The sequence below is a fragment of the Rana temporaria genome, chromosome 11, assembly GCF_905171775.1.
Source record: "Rana temporaria chromosome 11, aRanTem1.1, whole genome shotgun sequence".
NCBI lineage: Eukaryota > Metazoa > Chordata > Amphibia > Anura > Ranidae > Rana > Rana temporaria.
The window spans coordinates 132,986,432-133,002,907 of record NC_053499.1 but is presented as its reverse complement, the minus strand read 5'-3'; the positions used below and the strand labels follow the sequence as shown (position 1 = coordinate 133,002,907).

At 43.7% G+C, this 16,476-nt stretch overlaps 1 protein-coding gene across 1 annotated transcript; it reads left to right on the top strand.

The window, feature by feature from the left end:
• Positions 1-819: 819 nt before the first annotated feature.
• DYNLRB2 (dynein light chain roadblock-type 2) lies at positions 820-11,087 on the top strand. The gene is made up of 4 exons (XM_040329186.1): positions 820-912; positions 5,894-5,969; positions 8,890-9,057; positions 10,940-11,087. Exons 1-4 carry the CDS (start codon positions 910-912, stop codon positions 10,981-10,983), a joined length of 291 nt encoding a protein of 96 aa, XP_040185120.1. The 5' UTR covers positions 820-909; the 3' UTR covers positions 10,984-11,087.
• Positions 11,088-16,476: the final 5,389 nt, after the last annotated feature.

Sequence of the window (16,476 nt, the reverse complement as noted above, 5' to 3'; positions counted from 1 at the left end):
GCAGTAAAGTTACCTCGTTTACGTTAGGCTTTTCCCAGCGTAAAGTTGCCCCTGCTATATGAGGCGCAGCCAATGTTAAGTATGGCCGTCGTTCCCGCGTCGAAATTTGAAAAAGCTACGTCATTTGCGTAAGTCGTCTGTGAATGGGGCTGGACGTCATTTACGTTCACATCGAAACCAATGACGTCCTTGAGGCGTACTTTGGAGCAATGCACACTGGGAAATTCCACGGACGGCGCATGCGCCGTTCCACAAAAACATCAATCACGTCGGGTCACAGAAGTTTTGCATAAAACACGCCCCCCTGATCCAAATTTGAATTAGGCGGGCTTACGCCGGCCAATTTACGCTACGCCGCCGCAACTTACGGAGCTAGTGCTTTGAGATTACAGCACTTGCCCGTGTAAGTTGCGGAGGCGTAACGTAAATCAGATACATTACGCCCGCACAATTTTACGCGGCTCTACGTGAATCTGGGCCTAAATACACAAAACACGCCAAGTCCGGTAGGAAAACACATGGCTCCTGTATTTATACAATATATGTCTAGCCCACAGCTTTATTAATAGACTATTACCTTGTGTTATGAATTATTTATACCTGACCACCAGCAATTCTATGCTGGAGAGCTGCACATTGCCCTTTGCTTCACTCATTGGCCATTATTCTACTATAAACAAGGTGCTGACTGCGTCACTGCACATAGGGTGTACCGCTGCACCCTGCAATACTCGGGGACGGCCAGCAGGGGCAGCAAACAACCTGTAAAATAAGAAGACTTAACACGTGACTGACGGTGATGTCAAAACCACGCCTCCTCCTCCTTGTCGTAAGTTCCGGGGTTTCCATAGAGACCGAGGACGCGGCTGTTTGTTGTGTCTTCCTGGTGTGCGCGGTGTCTGCAGCAACATGGTGAGTGTGATCTCCCCGGGGAGCCGGCCGAGCGGTGTGTGCATGGAGCTGGGAGAGGCTGTGATTAGAGTCACACGATGGTTGGGTGTGTGTGTATCTCTGTGTGTAATGGGGGAGTTCTGATCTCCCCTCTCATTACTCCTTCTTATGGCTGATAGATGCTGGAGAATTCCAGGGACGGTCTGAGGATTATTCCTCACATTCCTTTGTCCTTAAATGTGCCCGGATCACATAGTGACCCCTCTGTACCATGGACTGCCCATCTGTGTGTGTGTGATCATCACAACTCTCATCATCTGTTACCCCCTATTCATTTATTACATTGGAACTACACCTTCCTCTCCTTTACACACAAGGAATCTGCCACCTTGGCCTCTGTTTGATCAGCAGGTGCCATGGTGCTGACCCCTCTGTACCATGCAATGCCCATCTTTGTGTGATCATCACAACTCTCATCACCTATTAGCCCCTATTCATTTATTACAACGGAACTACACCATCCTGTCCTTTACACACAAGGAAGCTGACATCTTGGCTTCTGTTTGATTGGCGGTTGCCATGGTGCTGACCCCTCTGTAACATGCAATGCCCATCTTTGTGTGATCATCACAACTCTCATCATCTGTTACCATTCATTTATTACATTGGAACTACACCATCCTGTCCTTTACACCCAAGGAAGCTGACATCTTGGCTTCTGTTTGATTGGCGGTTGCCATGGTGCTGACCCCTCTGTAACATGGAATGCCCATCTACGTGTGATCAAAAGAACTTCTATCATCTGTTATCCTCCATTCATTTATTAACCACTTGTCCACCGGGCCTATTCTGGCACTTCTCTCCTTCATGTAAAATTCTCAATTTTTTTTTTTTTTTATTGCCATTGCGGCTTTGTTTACTTCCGGGTAAGGATGAGCTCTGGCATTGTTCGCATGCTACACGTGCAGAGCCCGCCAGGAAGTCTGCACGGCACTGCGCTAATCACAGCCAGGGAGACCTTTCTCGATCTCTGCAGCCGAGCATCGGGACAATGTCTCCCTGGCTGTGATTAGCGCAGCGCCGTTCACACTTCCTGGCGGGCTCTGCACGTGTAGCATGCGAACACGCCAGAGCTCATCCTTACTTCCGGGTACCCGGGCGTGACGTGACAACGTCGTGCCCAGGAATCCGATGGTCATAGAGATGACTGGTGACCATCTGGTCACCAGTCATCTCTATCGTCGCGCACTGGCCGTTTCGTTCTCCGGGCCCCCGAAGGCACGGGAGTGCTCGGAGAAGCACCGGATGGCGGCGGGAGGGGGACGTCCCCTCACGCTCCCTAGAAGAACGATCAAGCAGCGGAACTGCCGCTATGATCGTTCTTATCGTGCACAGAATCGGCGGCAGAAGACGGCGATATCTGAATGATGCCTGTAGCTGCAGGCATCATTCAGATATCGCCGAACAAAGTCGAGGACGTCACATGATGTACTCAGTTGGCAAGTGATTAAAGCGGGGGTTCACCCAAAAAATAATGTTTTAACATTACATTCAGCCGAGTTGTCCTAATGACAATCGGCTGTTTTTTTTTATCCCCGTACATACCGTATTTTCACTGCTGCTTCCGGGTATGTCTTCTGCGGAATTGGGCGTTCCTAATTGATTGACAGGCTTCCGACCGTCGCATACAGCGCGTCACGAGTTCCTGAAAGAAGCCAAACGTCGGTGCGCAGGCGCCGTATAGAGCCGCACCGACGTTCGGCTTTATTCGGCAACCCGTGACGCGCTGTATGCGACGGTCGGAAGCCTGTCAATCAGATAGGAACGCCCAGTCCCGCAGAAGACATACCCGGAGGCGGCGGTGAAAATACGGTATGTACGGGGATAAAATAAGAAAACAGCCGATTGTCATCAGGACAACTCGGCTGAATGTAATGTTACAAATTTATTTTTGGGTGAACCTCCGCTTTAAATAGTGAATGAGAAGCTTCCCTTGTTCTGGTGGTGGGCTTTCTTAGAGGAAATCTTAAATCCTCTTTTTTATCAATACATTTTTATTGGGTTTATCAATTTACAACACTTGAGGTGGTTGCATTCAATATACAACCTAAGTAGTATAATCACCTTGTACAGGCAAACATAAACCTATCAATTTTAAACTGCTTCCACAAACCGTTCTACTCAAGCCATGCCATTAATGATAACCGTCACAGTTGCTTGTGCTCTCAACTGAACTGTCAATCCATCAAATGACTGATCACATGTGCAGCACCATGGCAACAGCAAATGATGACATTTTCATGACCTTGTGAATTATAATTTGCTCTACATGCAAGGATGGGAAAAATGCCTTGACCAACCCTGTGCAATCAATTTTATTACCCAACTGATCGAATTGGATTGAAAGTGTCACTATATCTCAGTTCTTGCTCGGCCATGCCATTTTTGTCTCGCTTGATCAATTCCTGTTCATTTGATTTGTTAATTGTTCAGTTTTCTTGCACCATGTATGGGCCTCCCATAAGTAAAAGTGACCGTACACTGTACAATCTCCTTTAGATCTACCATCAACTATGTTGTATGAGAACATGTTTGATTGGATATAATTTGAAAGTATTTTTTACAATGTGGGTTTGTTCTCATAGTGGTAAATTTAAAGATGATGATTGTACAGAATTCATACAATCTGGTTCTATAGTGTTCTGTTTGAGTTCCCCAGCAACTGTGAACTGGAGAGTGCAAAATCTGGTGCAGCTCTACATGATAGCCAATCAGCTTCTAACTTCAGTTTTGCTCAATTAAAGTGGATGTAAACCCACTCTCATGCTTTCCAAACTACTGCCATAGTGCTGATCTAGAAGGATATAGATGTCTCCTGCATGTATCCTCACCTGTCAAATGTCTCCCCTCTGTTTGTTATAAGAACTGAAAAACTGCAGATTCTGTGGGTGGGTCTGTTGTCTGGAGCTCGGTGGGTGGAGTCATGATGTCAGTAGACTGCCCCGCCTACCTCTACACTCCCTTTGTCAACATGCATTTTGTCCTATGTATTACTTACACTAAATTCTGCTATGATCAGTAACATCCAGTCAAAATCCAGATAAGTAACCACATGACTTCATAAAAGGAGTGGGGGTGGGAATTAAAAAATAATGCCTGTCTCCAGGCTAGTGCATGAGATATGTAAATAACCTGTCACTCACAGCAAGGGGGCAAAACGGACTAAGGTTTTTCTCTGTAAGTCCGTTTTATCTCACTGAACAATAAAATTACCGTATTTATCGGCGTATACCGCGCACCTTTTTGCCCTAAAAATCAGGGCAAAATTGTGGGTACGCGATATACGCCGATACCCGCTTTCCCTCGCCGAGTTTGAATACTGCGCCGACATATACCGAGCGCAGTACACTCGTGTATAGTCGGCCAGTCTCGGCTCCTCTCGCGCTGACGTCCTGGACGTGAGCGCGAGAGTAGCCGAGCATTGCCGATTATACGCGAATGTACTGCGCTCTGTATATGTCGGCGCAGTATTCAAACTCGGCACGGGAAACGAGCGGGGAGGACGCCGGACCCGACGAAGAGGACACCCGAAGCCGCAGAAGGACGCCGGACCCGACGAAGAGGACACCCGAAGCCGCAGAAGGACGCTGGACTCGATGAAGAGGACACCCGAAGCCGCAGATGGACGCCGGACCAGACGAGGCCGCCGATGGACGCCGCGCAAGACACCAAAACTGTAAGTACAAAAAATCTTTTTTCCACAGGAATTTCGGGCAACTTTAGGGGTGCGAGCTATACGCGGGAGGGCGCTATACCCCAATAAATACGGTAAATAGGATTGCTCAGAGCTGGATTAACTCTGTGTAGCAAGACTGGGCACAGATGATAGGAAATCTTATACTCTACATTGTGACAGCAAAAAAAGAAAAAAAAATTTGGGTTTACATCCACTTTAAGCTTTGACAATAAAACCTGGAAACTGATTGGTTTCTTTGCAGGGCTGCACCAGATTTTGCACTCCTTCTTCAGTTTTAGTAAATCAACCCCAATGAGTACATTGAGCAAATTCAACTAAGCCCATCCTGTAAAGGAAGAAGGTAATGCTCACCTTTCCAGTGTCTGAAAGCCCCGCTGCTTGTCTCTGGACCATGCAGCTATCCATTGGATTTCTGGCAGGATCAACAGTTTTTTACAATTATTATTGTTGTTATTAAAAAAATATATATAACCTTTCAATGGTAAATATATCGGACTCTGTCTTCTGGGACCTGAGTGTCTCTCAGAAGACAGCGGAGGGCACAAAATAGGTGACGGACGTGACGTAGGTCGCAGAGGCGACCTATTCCCGGAAGTGGTAGCAAATACCTGCATTACACAGGTATCTGTTCCCTCCACTCCCCTGAAAGGTGCCAAATGTGATACCGGGGGGGGGGGGGGGGGGGGGGGGGGGGGTATTCCGAAAAGCATAAGTTCCATTTTTGGGTGGAACTCCGCTTTAATGCATCCGATGCATTAAGGTTAAAAAACCATTGTCGCTGACTGGCCCCCTTTTTACTCTCCCGATCCCGTTCATTCCCTTGGCGGAGACGCGCTGTACCGCTCTGCCCGGGGTTCACGGCTCTTGATTTAATAGATTGATAGCAGCGCAGCCATTGGCTCCCACTTCTCTCAATCTAATCCAATGACAAGGGTGCCAGGGGGCGTGGCTGAGTTCGGCATTCCGTGTCTATGGATGCAAATGCTGGACTCTGGAGCGCACTCGTACGGTAAACCCCTGGGAGAGCGCTTCTCCTAGGGGGTTTACCCATGCGAGGAGGAGTCGAGAGCGCTGTGGGGGGACTCCAGAAGTCGAGGATCGGGGCAACGCTGTGCAAAATGAACTGCCCAGCGGAGGCAAGTACAATATGTTTGTTATTTTTAAAAAAAAGGGGGGGTTTACAACCCCTTTAATCACAATGGCTGCAAATACTCAATTGTAAACATTCCTTTGTTTCTTTTACAGTCTGAAGTTGAAGAAACGTTGAAGAGGATTCAGGCTCAGAAAGGAGTCATTGGAACTATAGTAGTGAATTCTGAAGGTACGGCCATTTAAAGGGGAACACTAAATACATTGTTTTCTCACACCTCTGCTGCACTACATAATCGGGGATTAGAAGAAAGGTGTGGGGTCTCTTAACCACTTTGCCTTCTTACACCTGTTTTACATTTCTGCTATGGACCTGTTTATTCGTCAATAACTTAGTCATTACTAAAGATTACATGGTAATACATACAGCGGGTGAAATAAGTTTCAAATGCGTCCCCATTTTTCTAGGTAAATATATTTCTAAAGGTGCTATTGATATGAAATGTTCACCATGTGTCAGTAACAGCCCGTGCAATCCATACATACAAAGAAACCCAAACAAATAAGTTCAGAAATGAAGTTCTGTGTAATAAAATGGAATGACACAAAGAAAAGGTATTGTACACGCTAATTGAAATGTATTTAATACTTGGTACAAAATCCTTTGTTGGTAATGACGTCTTCTGTATGGAGAATCTAGTCACATGCCTTGCTCGGTGTCCTTTTTTGCCCATTCTTACACACAAACAGTCTTCAAATCTCGAAGGTTCCGTGGACCTCTTCTATGAGCTCTGATCTTTAGTTCTTTCCATAGATTTTCTATTGGATTCAAGTCAGCTGATTGGCTGGGCCATCCTAGCAGCTTTATTTTCTTTCTTTGAAACCAATTGAGAGTTTCCTTGGCTTTGTGTTTGGGATCATTGACTTTCTGAAATGTCCGCCCTCATTTCATCTTCATCATTCTGGTAGATGGCAGCAGATTTTTATCAAGAATGTCTTGGTACATTTTTCCATTCATCCTTCCTTTTCGACAACAATTGATAAAGCGTATACAAACGGTCGGATTATCCGACAAAACTCTGCCATCACAAATTTGTTGTCGGAAAATCCGTTCGTCTGTACGAGGCTTTATATCGTCTATTTCATCACGGCCCACATCAACATTATGGTTGCCCTAAAAAAGACCGGTTGTGCCTGTAAAAATATATGTCCAGAGCCCCCACCCACCGGTTCCATCAGACATCAAGAGACTCCCCACCATCAGAAGTCAAGAGTCCCCCACCCTTCCTTACATCACTGTGCACCCCCTTACTTTGTGCTGCTACCGGGAAGAAGCTGGGGGGGAGCTGGGACGCAGAAAGGGCAGGGTCTGGAGAAGGACTAAAGGAGGGCTGGAGTCCGCTGAATGCCGAGACCAGGGCAGACATAGACAAGGTAGTGCTACAGCTGCACAGAGGTGCAGGATCTGTGGGAGGAGCTCTGTCCTCCTCTCTACTGCTGAGAGGGGATGACGAGACAAGCCTCTCTATGGCTGCACGGATCTGGGGGAGGAGCTCTTTACATCTGCATGGAAAAGTGGAGAAGTTCTGTCCTCTCTGCTGCCAACTGCTAAGACAAGGTGGGGGTCAAAGATGAGGGGGGGGGGGGGTGCTGTACCTGCCAAAGAGGTTTGCGGGCCACATTAAATAGCTTGGCGAGCTGGATTTGGCCCATGGGCCTTGTGTTTGACACATGTGCTTTGGAGCCAAGGAAGATTCCATCTTAGCCTTTGTTTGATCTGCAGTTACCATGGTGCTGTGCATGTGATCAGTTATAAATTCAGCCACTGGATGGCTTGACAGTTCAGTTTAGGGCACAGGCAACTGTGACAGTTATCCTTCTTACCATACCTTGAATGTAACTGTTTTGGGAAACAGTTCAATCGATGAGTTTAGTCCTACTTTAAGTGTTCTTTGCACTGCTGCTATTTGACATTGAGTTGTGTTTCCCCAGTTGGGCGCTGTGGTTCCCCTATAGACTATATACATACTGTGATTGACCCCTGACACAACCTCAGGGCTTAACCCATTCTGCCGTTCACCCAAATCATGAAAGCCTACAGAAAACCTGAGAGAGAGATCTGTTTCTTTCGGTGTCCCAGCATCAGAGAGAAGGGGCTGGACTTTTTATTGGTCTTTTATAAACAACATGACATCACACACATGAGCACAGCTGATGGGTCAGTCCATATATAGTGGCTTCTCTTTGCAAGTCCATTTATGGCATGGAGCCCTCATGGCACATTCTTTCCTTCCACAATCGCCATATTTGTTTTAGTCGATGGAAGGGGACATGGGAGGAGCTGTTTAGGAGGGGTTTGAAGACATCTGTTTTCTATTATTGGTTCATAACACAAAAATATTCATTTTAGTAACTTCCATCACATCTGCTGTGTCCTATAGTCAGGAAGGGGTCAGCGGGAGGGGACACATTTATCAAATACACTTCAAACACAGCAGAATGCATCCTCTCTGCTCTATATTTAACACATATTCGTCAATTCAGACGTTAAAACGTACAAATGTGTAGGTATCAAGGTTTATGTTTTACTTTTGCCTTTTGAACAAAAAAGATAAAAATAACTAATCCGTATGTCCTACATTTACAGGGGTTGTAAAGTTTCGTGTTTTTACTTACCTGAGCCCCGAATCTCCGTGGACGCAACCCCGCGTTGCTTTTCCCAGCTCTTGTGGGCTCTTCATTGGATGATTGATAGCAGTGCAGATATTGGCTCCCACTGCTGTCAATCTAATCAATGATGCGGCGGGGCGTGGCTGAGTGATATCAAACGGGAGCACACCCGCAAGCTAACCCCCTTGGGAGAGAGCTTCCCAGAGGGGGTTAGCTCTTGCGGGGAGGAGCCAACACAGCCGCCGAGGGACCCCAGAAGACGAGGATCGGGTCCACTCTGTGCAAAACAAACTCCACAGTGGAAGTAAGTATGGTATGTTTGTTATTTAAAAAAAAAATTAAACCTTTACAACCCCTTTAACCAATCTCCATTAAATCTGGTTAACGTGAGCTTCTGCAAGTTGCACGTCATTACTTTTTGAACTCCCTTGTTGGTTGGCCCTAAACGAGGATCCGTATTCATGACTAAATTTATTTTACAGGTATTCCAATTAGGACTACTCTAGATAATTCCACCACAGTCCAGTATGCCGGGCTCCTTCACCAATTGTCTATGAAAGCTAGAAGCACGGTACGAGATATCGACCCTCAAAATGATCTCACATTCCTCAGGATTCGTTCAAAGAAGCATGAAATTATGGTTGCCCCAGGTAATGCTAGAACTGGCCTATCTGGTTTTACTTGTTTGATCATCTGCTCAGTCTAAATCATTTCTAAATAATTCATTTGAAATCCTTAATAATGGTCCACTGAGGTTATTTAAAGGTAACTCCACTTTTTTCTTTTTTTTTTGTGTGAATGGGGACAGGGGTCTAAAATTGCAAAGTTGATCCTAAAGTTCAGCTGTATTATACACTGAGGTAAGCTTTGCGTTGTGAGAAAAAGTCATTTTTATTCCAATTCAGATCAATTAGCTACAACATGCTGAATAGTAGGTGGAGGAGTGGCCACACAGTAAAGTAAATATATAATTATTTATGTCCTTCACAGTGAAAGGTACGCTGCAGTCAAACCTGAGAATCAAGCCTTAAGATGCAAATAGCAGTCCAATTCAGGAATTGCTGTACTTTACCCCAATCCCATTTCTTGGTAGTCTGGATGCCCCTTTTTTTTTTTTTTTTTTTTTTTAAACTAGTTTTAATGGAGGCGAGGTATTCCCAAACCTCCACTGCAAGTGACTTTTTATCTTTCCCAAACAGCCTGATGTATCAAAGTACCTGCATAAGTTTCTCATAGGCACGAGTAGCAGTGGAGGTTCCCCCAGCCACAGGTAGCAGTGGAGGTTTCCCCCCCCCCCCCACCTCCCCCCAGCATTGAGTAGCAGTGGATGTTTCTTTAGCCCGCTGTTGGCTGAAAAATGGGTCACTCGGAACAAAGTGCACTCTTGTGACCCACAGGAGAGGTAGGGTCAGAGAGCTTTGGCTGTACTTCTCTAATGTCACGTACACGCACTCGGAATTTCCGACAACAAATGTTTGATGGGAGCTTGTTGTCGGAAATTCTGACCGCGTGTAGACTCCATCGGACATTTTCTGTCAGAATTTCCGACAACAAAAATTTGAGAGCTGGTTCTCAAATTTTCCGACAACAAAATCCGTAAATTCCGATTGTGTGTAGACAATTCCAATGCATAAAATTTCACGCATGCTTTGAATCGAGTACGAGACGGAAGCGCTCGGTCTGGTAAAACTAGCGTTCGTAATGGAGATGGCATATTCATCACGCTGTAACGGACTGAAAAGCACGAATCGTCTCTCACCAAACTTCTACTAACCTGACTGGTATTGAACTTCCCTTTAAAAGTGCCGTCGTACGTGACCGGAATTTCCGACAACGTTTGTGTGACCGTGTGTATGCAAGACAAGTTTGAGCGAACATCCGTCGGGGGGGGGGGGGGGGGGGGGGCACGTTTTTTTTTGTCGGAATGTCCAATCCTCTGTACACGGCATCCACAACTCTGCCCCCAGCTACATCAATAATCTAGTCTCTAAATACCAACCTAATCGTTCTCTTCGTTCTTCTCAATACCTCCTACTCTCTAGCTCCCTCATCACCTGCTCCAATACTCCTCTCCAGGACTTTTCCAGAGCCTCTCCAAGCCTATGGAACTCCTTACCCGATCTGTCTGTCTATCTCCTTCTCTATTAGCTTTTAGAGGATCCCTGAAGACCCTCCTCTTCAGAGAAGTCTATCCTACCCATACCTAACAACTGTATTTTCATTTCAGTCCATCTGATCATCCCCCACAGCTTACTACCCTTTGTTCCACTTGAACCTCCCTTCTAGATTGTAAGCTCTAACGAGCAGGGCCCTCTGATCCCTCCTTTATTGAATTGTATTGTGACTGTAGTGTCTTCACTGATGTAAAGCACTGCGCAAACTGTTGGCGCTATATAAATCCTGTATAATAATAATAAGATGGAAACGACCTCGGCTGAAAAATTATACGGTTAAGGAGGGCGTGTTTGGTTCCACTTTAAAATGTTGTTTAAAAGACCTCAACTGTAACATTATTTTATTTTTTATTTTCAGACAAAGACTATCTACTGATCGTCATACAAAACCCATCAGACTGACCAAAGCAATTGAGTGGTTATTCGTCATCTTTATAATTTTCCTTCAAAGAAATGTGTGTTTTTTCTTAAATGAGCTCTTCACACAAATGTAATTTTTTTTATTGGTTGTATTGTTACTGGAGCACCTCTTCTTTTCTTCTTCCCCTTTTTTTTTTTTTTTTTATTATTTTTTAGTAGTTACATTTATCTCCAAATCCCTAATGTGAAACTACACCTTAATGGAGTTGTTTCTATTGGTCTTGTTCACTGCTGTTTCTGCTTCCAGAAGATTGTGATCTTTGAAACCCTTCTTGGACAAATAGAGTCCATTTTTTAAATGGGCTCCGTCTATATGCTCCAGGCAAATTAATTTCATACTTCTGTTGAGCAGGAATGATGACACCCTTTGTCACTCTTTTCAAAAAGTAAAACAAATGTTTTGCTTCACTTGGCCTTTAGAGAAAACCTATCATGAAACAATTATATAGGCTACTGTTACTTGTTCTTGTTGTCAAGTTGTCCCTCTGATCTTCCCAACTTCAATACTTCTAAAGCCTCGTAAACACGGTTCGATTGTTGGAAGGGGATTGTCTGTTGACAAACTGTCCTAAATTCGTACTGTTAGTATGCTTCTTTAGACAATTGTTTTCCAATTTTCGGCCTACAAATGTTGGATGACGGGCTAGTAAGTTTTTGGTGGAAAACAGCTGCACGTCAGATTTGTGTACCAACCATACGAAAAAGTTGAAAGTACAAACACGCGTGCTTGGAATCAATGTTCTCCAAACAAAAAAATGAAATTGGCAGAAGGGGCCCAAAAGGTGGCACGCAAAAGCTGAAATTTCTTGTAGTACATCACTACATTCGTGTTTTTGGCACGACAACTGTGTAACGTTGGTATGCAAGACAAGATCCTGGCACACGTCCTTTTGACAAAAATCAGATACTCGGTTGGCCAACAATCGTACCATGTGTACTAGGCTTAAGTCACTAATCTAAAGCAGCTAGTGAAGGCAGATTTGCAAACATTCTTGCTAGTCAAAGATTTAGAAACCAGAAACAGCCAGGTAACTACCATTTCATACAGTCAACATGTATTTATGTTATGAAAGGCTTCCTTTTAAAGATGGAAAAATGCAACGACTTATAAATGTGTGTGTGTGTGTTTTTTTTTTTTTTTTTTTTTTTTTTCTCTACTTGGTTCATACTAAATATGTATATCATCTGGAGGATTTACTAAATAAAGTGTTCTTATTAAGTTTTTGTTTTGTATTACGTTTTCGAAAGTTGATATGCCTATAGATAAAGTGTGTGTCTAATGTATACCCAATCTAACACAATGTTTTAGTACTGTAATTCTGATGGACTTTGTTGTACAGTAGTGAGGTAAATTAACTAAAGGTGGCTATACAAGCCAATTCTTGATGAACTATCAAAAATTTGCTCAGTGGGTGGCCTTCTTTGCCTCTCCCAACTGACCTATCTCAATTTAAAAATCGAAGGAGGTGGGCAGAAAATTGGTGAACAAACAGTCCCTGATTCTAAATGGATGCAGCCGCTATTTTTCTGACAATTTTCTGCCCAGCTCCTTTTTTTTTTTTTTTTTTTTTTTTTTTTTTTTTTTTTTTTTGGCTACTGTGTATTTTAAGGCTAGGTTCACACTGCTGCGAATTCTTTTGCGAATTTGAGCCGTTGCGATCGCTCAAATTCGCAAGTCATTTAAATAACATTGTTTTACATTAGTGCCGTTCACATCAGTGCGGTGCGAATCTAAGCTGCGTGCAAAAAGGGTCCTGTGCAAATTTGATCCATGTGCGATGCGAATTCAGCTCCATAGACTTCAATGTAAATCGTCCTGGAATCGCATTGATGGTTCCCATATGTGCGAATTCCACCACACTACTCTACACAAAAACCAGGAAGTTAACACTTTTTTTTTTTTTTTACATTATGATTACATTGGCTAGAACACCAATCGTAGCTATGTCCAACTCCTGAAATTCGTGGTAAATTCGCACCTCACACAGGACAAAAAACTGAACAAATTCGCAGCACAGGAGTGCGCAGGGATGGCTGTAAAAATACAATAGCTGCAGTAGGAGATTAGTCTCCTACTAGTTTTTTTTTTTTTCTTTTCTTTCAGCATCCAGACCGAATTAAAAATCTACAGCAGTGGGCAAGAGTTTTTTGAATTGCACAAATTTTAAGTTTTCACAAAGTCTGCTGCAATTATGATGGCAATTTTCATATACTCCAGAATGTTGTGAAGGGTGATTCAGATGAATTGCAATTAATTATAAATTCCCTCTTTGCCATGAAAATTAACTTAATCCCATAAAAAAAAATATTTCCACTGCATTTGTGAAAGGCTTCAGAGCTCCCAAGAAAGTCCAGCAAGTGTCAGGACCATCTACGGTTGATTCAGCTGTGGGATTGGGGCACCACCAGTGCAGAGCTTGCTCAGGAATGGCAGCAGGCAGGTGTGAGTACATCGGCACGCACAGTGAGGCAAAGACTTTTGGAGGATGGCCTGGTGTCAAGAAGGGCAGCAAATAAGCCACTTCTCTCCAGGAAAAACATCAGGGACAGACTGATATTCCACAAAAGGTACAGTACACGGATTGGACTGCTGAGGACTTGGGTGACATTTTCTCTGACAAATCCCTTTTTTGGTTGTTTGGGGCATTTGGATAAAACCTTGTCCGGAGAAGAAAAGGTGAGCACTACCATCAGTCCTGTGTCATGCCAACAGTAAAGCATCCTGAGATCTTTCATGTGTGGGGTTGCTTCTCAGTCAAGGGAGTACAGTTTTGCAGAACACCGCCATAAAAAAGAATGGTACAAAAACATCCCCCGTTAGAAACTTCTCCCAACCATCGAAGAACAGTCTGGTGATGAACAATGCCTTTTCCAACATGATGGAGCACCTTGTTATAAGGCAAAAGTGATAATTAAAGTGGATGTAAACCCAAAATGTTTTATTTTTTTTGCTGTCACAATGTAGAGTAAAAGATTTACTATCATCTGTGCCCAGTCAAGCCACGCAGAGTTAATCCAGCTCTGAGCAATCCTCTTTTATTGTTCAGTGAGATAAAACGGACTAACAGAGAAGATCCTTAGTCTGTTCCGCCCCCTTGCTGTGAGTGACAGGTTATTTACATATCTCATGCACTAGCTTGAAGACGGGCATTATTTTTTAATTCCCACCCCCACTCCTTTTCTGAAGTCATGTGGTTACTTTTCTGGATTTTGACTGGATGTTAGTGACCATAGCAGAATTCAGTGTAAGGGGAGTGTAGAGGAGGGTGGGGAGTCTACTGCCATCACGACTCCACCCACCGAGCTCCAGACAACAGACCCACCCACAGAATCTGCAGTTTTTCAGTTCTTATAACAGTCAGAAGGGAGACATTTGACAGGTAAGGATACATAAAAAAAATGTTGGTTCTAAGGTCCCCGAACCAAAGAACCAAGGGGGGAAGAATGGGCCAATTAGGACTATCACGGTACCGATACATAGGTGAAAAGGATAGGTAAGGATACATGCAGGAGGCATCTATATCCTTATAGATCAGCACTATGGCAGTAGTTTAGGAAGGATGACAGTGGGTTTACATCCACTTTAAGTGGCTTGGGAAATAAAATCTCAACATTTTGGGTCCATGGCCAGGAAACTCTCCAGACCTTAATCCCATTGAGAACTTGTGGTCAATACTCAAGAGACGGATGAACAAAAACCCACACATTTTGACAAACCCCAAGCATTGATAATGCTAGAATGCGCTGCCATCAGTTACCATGTGGCCCAGAAGTTGATTGACAGCATGCCAGGGTGAATTGCAGAAAAATAGTTATTGAAAAAGAAGGGTCACCACTGCCAATATTGACAATATTGTCAAAAGCCTTTGACACTTATGAAATGCTTGTGATTATACTTCAATATATCATAGTACCATCTGACAAAAAGATCTAAAAACACTGAAGCAGCAGACTTTTGTGAAAATTAATATTTGTGTTATTCTCAAAACTTTTGGCCACGGTTGTATATGCATATGGCCTGATTTATTTTTACTATAAAGTGAAACTATACTCCCCTTCATTCCAGCAATGCAATTCCCCAGAGCTCCCTGCCAGCTGCTGACATCTTTGGGCAGTCAGCTTCTGGATATGGAATCATTGGCCAGACAGAAGTGATGTCCCTCGGCATTGCTAAACTTATACAATGAGCTGCAGCTCACTTTTTGGGGCAGGTAAGTAGCTTTATTGTAGAAGAGACCAAGCATGTCTCTTCTGCATTAAAAAGCTTGCCTGTTCGCCCATTTTATTTATTTTATTTTTTTATATAAAGTTCCAATTTATTTTTATTTTTTTGGTGGAATAAACTTTAGGCTTTAATAGACCAATTGTAAATTATCAGCTTGCAATTGATCTGTCATTTTAAAGTAGTGGCTCAGTAATCGTGAAGAGCATTTGCACTAATGAAGCATTGTCTGTGAGACCTAGAGGTTACAAAGTCCATGAATAATGTACTGGTTCTATAGAAGTAACACACACCATTCATGACACCCACTCAACTCTGCTGGTTTTCTCTGCTTCCTGTCAAACCAGAGATGCAAAGTGGTGTCAGTCCGACTCCTGCTAACTGGTTATTGGCAGTGGTTTCCCTGACAACCAGCCCATATTTATGAAAGCTATAACACAATCGGCAAAAAAAATAAGGTAGAAACGTAAGGGTAATAAACTTTTACTGGCCACATTAAAAAAATGTATCTTTCTAGTGGATCTAGAACCAGTGATGAATAACAAACAAAATAGAACAGAGGAGTACCCTGTCCTAATCATGAATACAGCAAGTAACCTGAAAACAACAATGGACTTTCTTGGTAGCCCATAGACACTTATACAATTTTTTTTTTTACATCATGAAATCTAATTTTATTCCTGCATCATAAAAAACAAATAGCCACAATTAAAACCATTTAATGTAGCCCCTCATAATATTCTTGGAGAGTGCTATTCGACCATTATGATATAACAAAATAAGTAATATAATGAGTTGGCAAAATGTCATTACAGCAGTGGCGGCTGGTGCTCAACCTTTTTTGGGGGCGCAAACGAAAAAAAAAAAAAAAAACAATTGCAGCCCCACTGTACCTATCAATTGTCACCACTGTGCCATGCCATCAAATGCAGTCACTGTGCCATCAAAACGCAACCACTGTGCCATCAAAACGCAGCCACTGTGCCATGCCATCAAAACGCAGCCACCGTGCCATGCTATCAAAACACAGCCACTGTGCCATATCATCAAACGCAGCTACTGTGCCATCAATTGTCACCACTATGCCATCAAACACAGCCACTGTGCCCCCAATTATATAAACATAGGGCTAGATTCACATAGCCCGCCCTAACTTTGCGGCGGCGTAGTGTATCGTCTTTACACTACGCCGCCGTAAGTTAGAGAGGCAAGTACATGATTCACAATGTACTTGCCTGCTAAGTTACGGCGGC

What these genes read in the sequence shown, in the direction of transcription:
- DYNLRB2 (XM_040329186.1), top strand. An exon ending in TATAGTAGTGAATTCTGAAG is followed by an intron (nt 5,970 to 8,889) that starts GTACGGCCATTT and finishes TTTATTTTACAG; the next exon opens with GTATTCCAATTAGGACTACT. An exon ending in TGAAATTATGGTTGCCCCAG is followed by an intron (nt 9,058 to 10,939) that starts GTAATGCTAGAA and finishes TTTTATTTTCAG; the next exon opens with ACAAAGACTATCTACTGATC.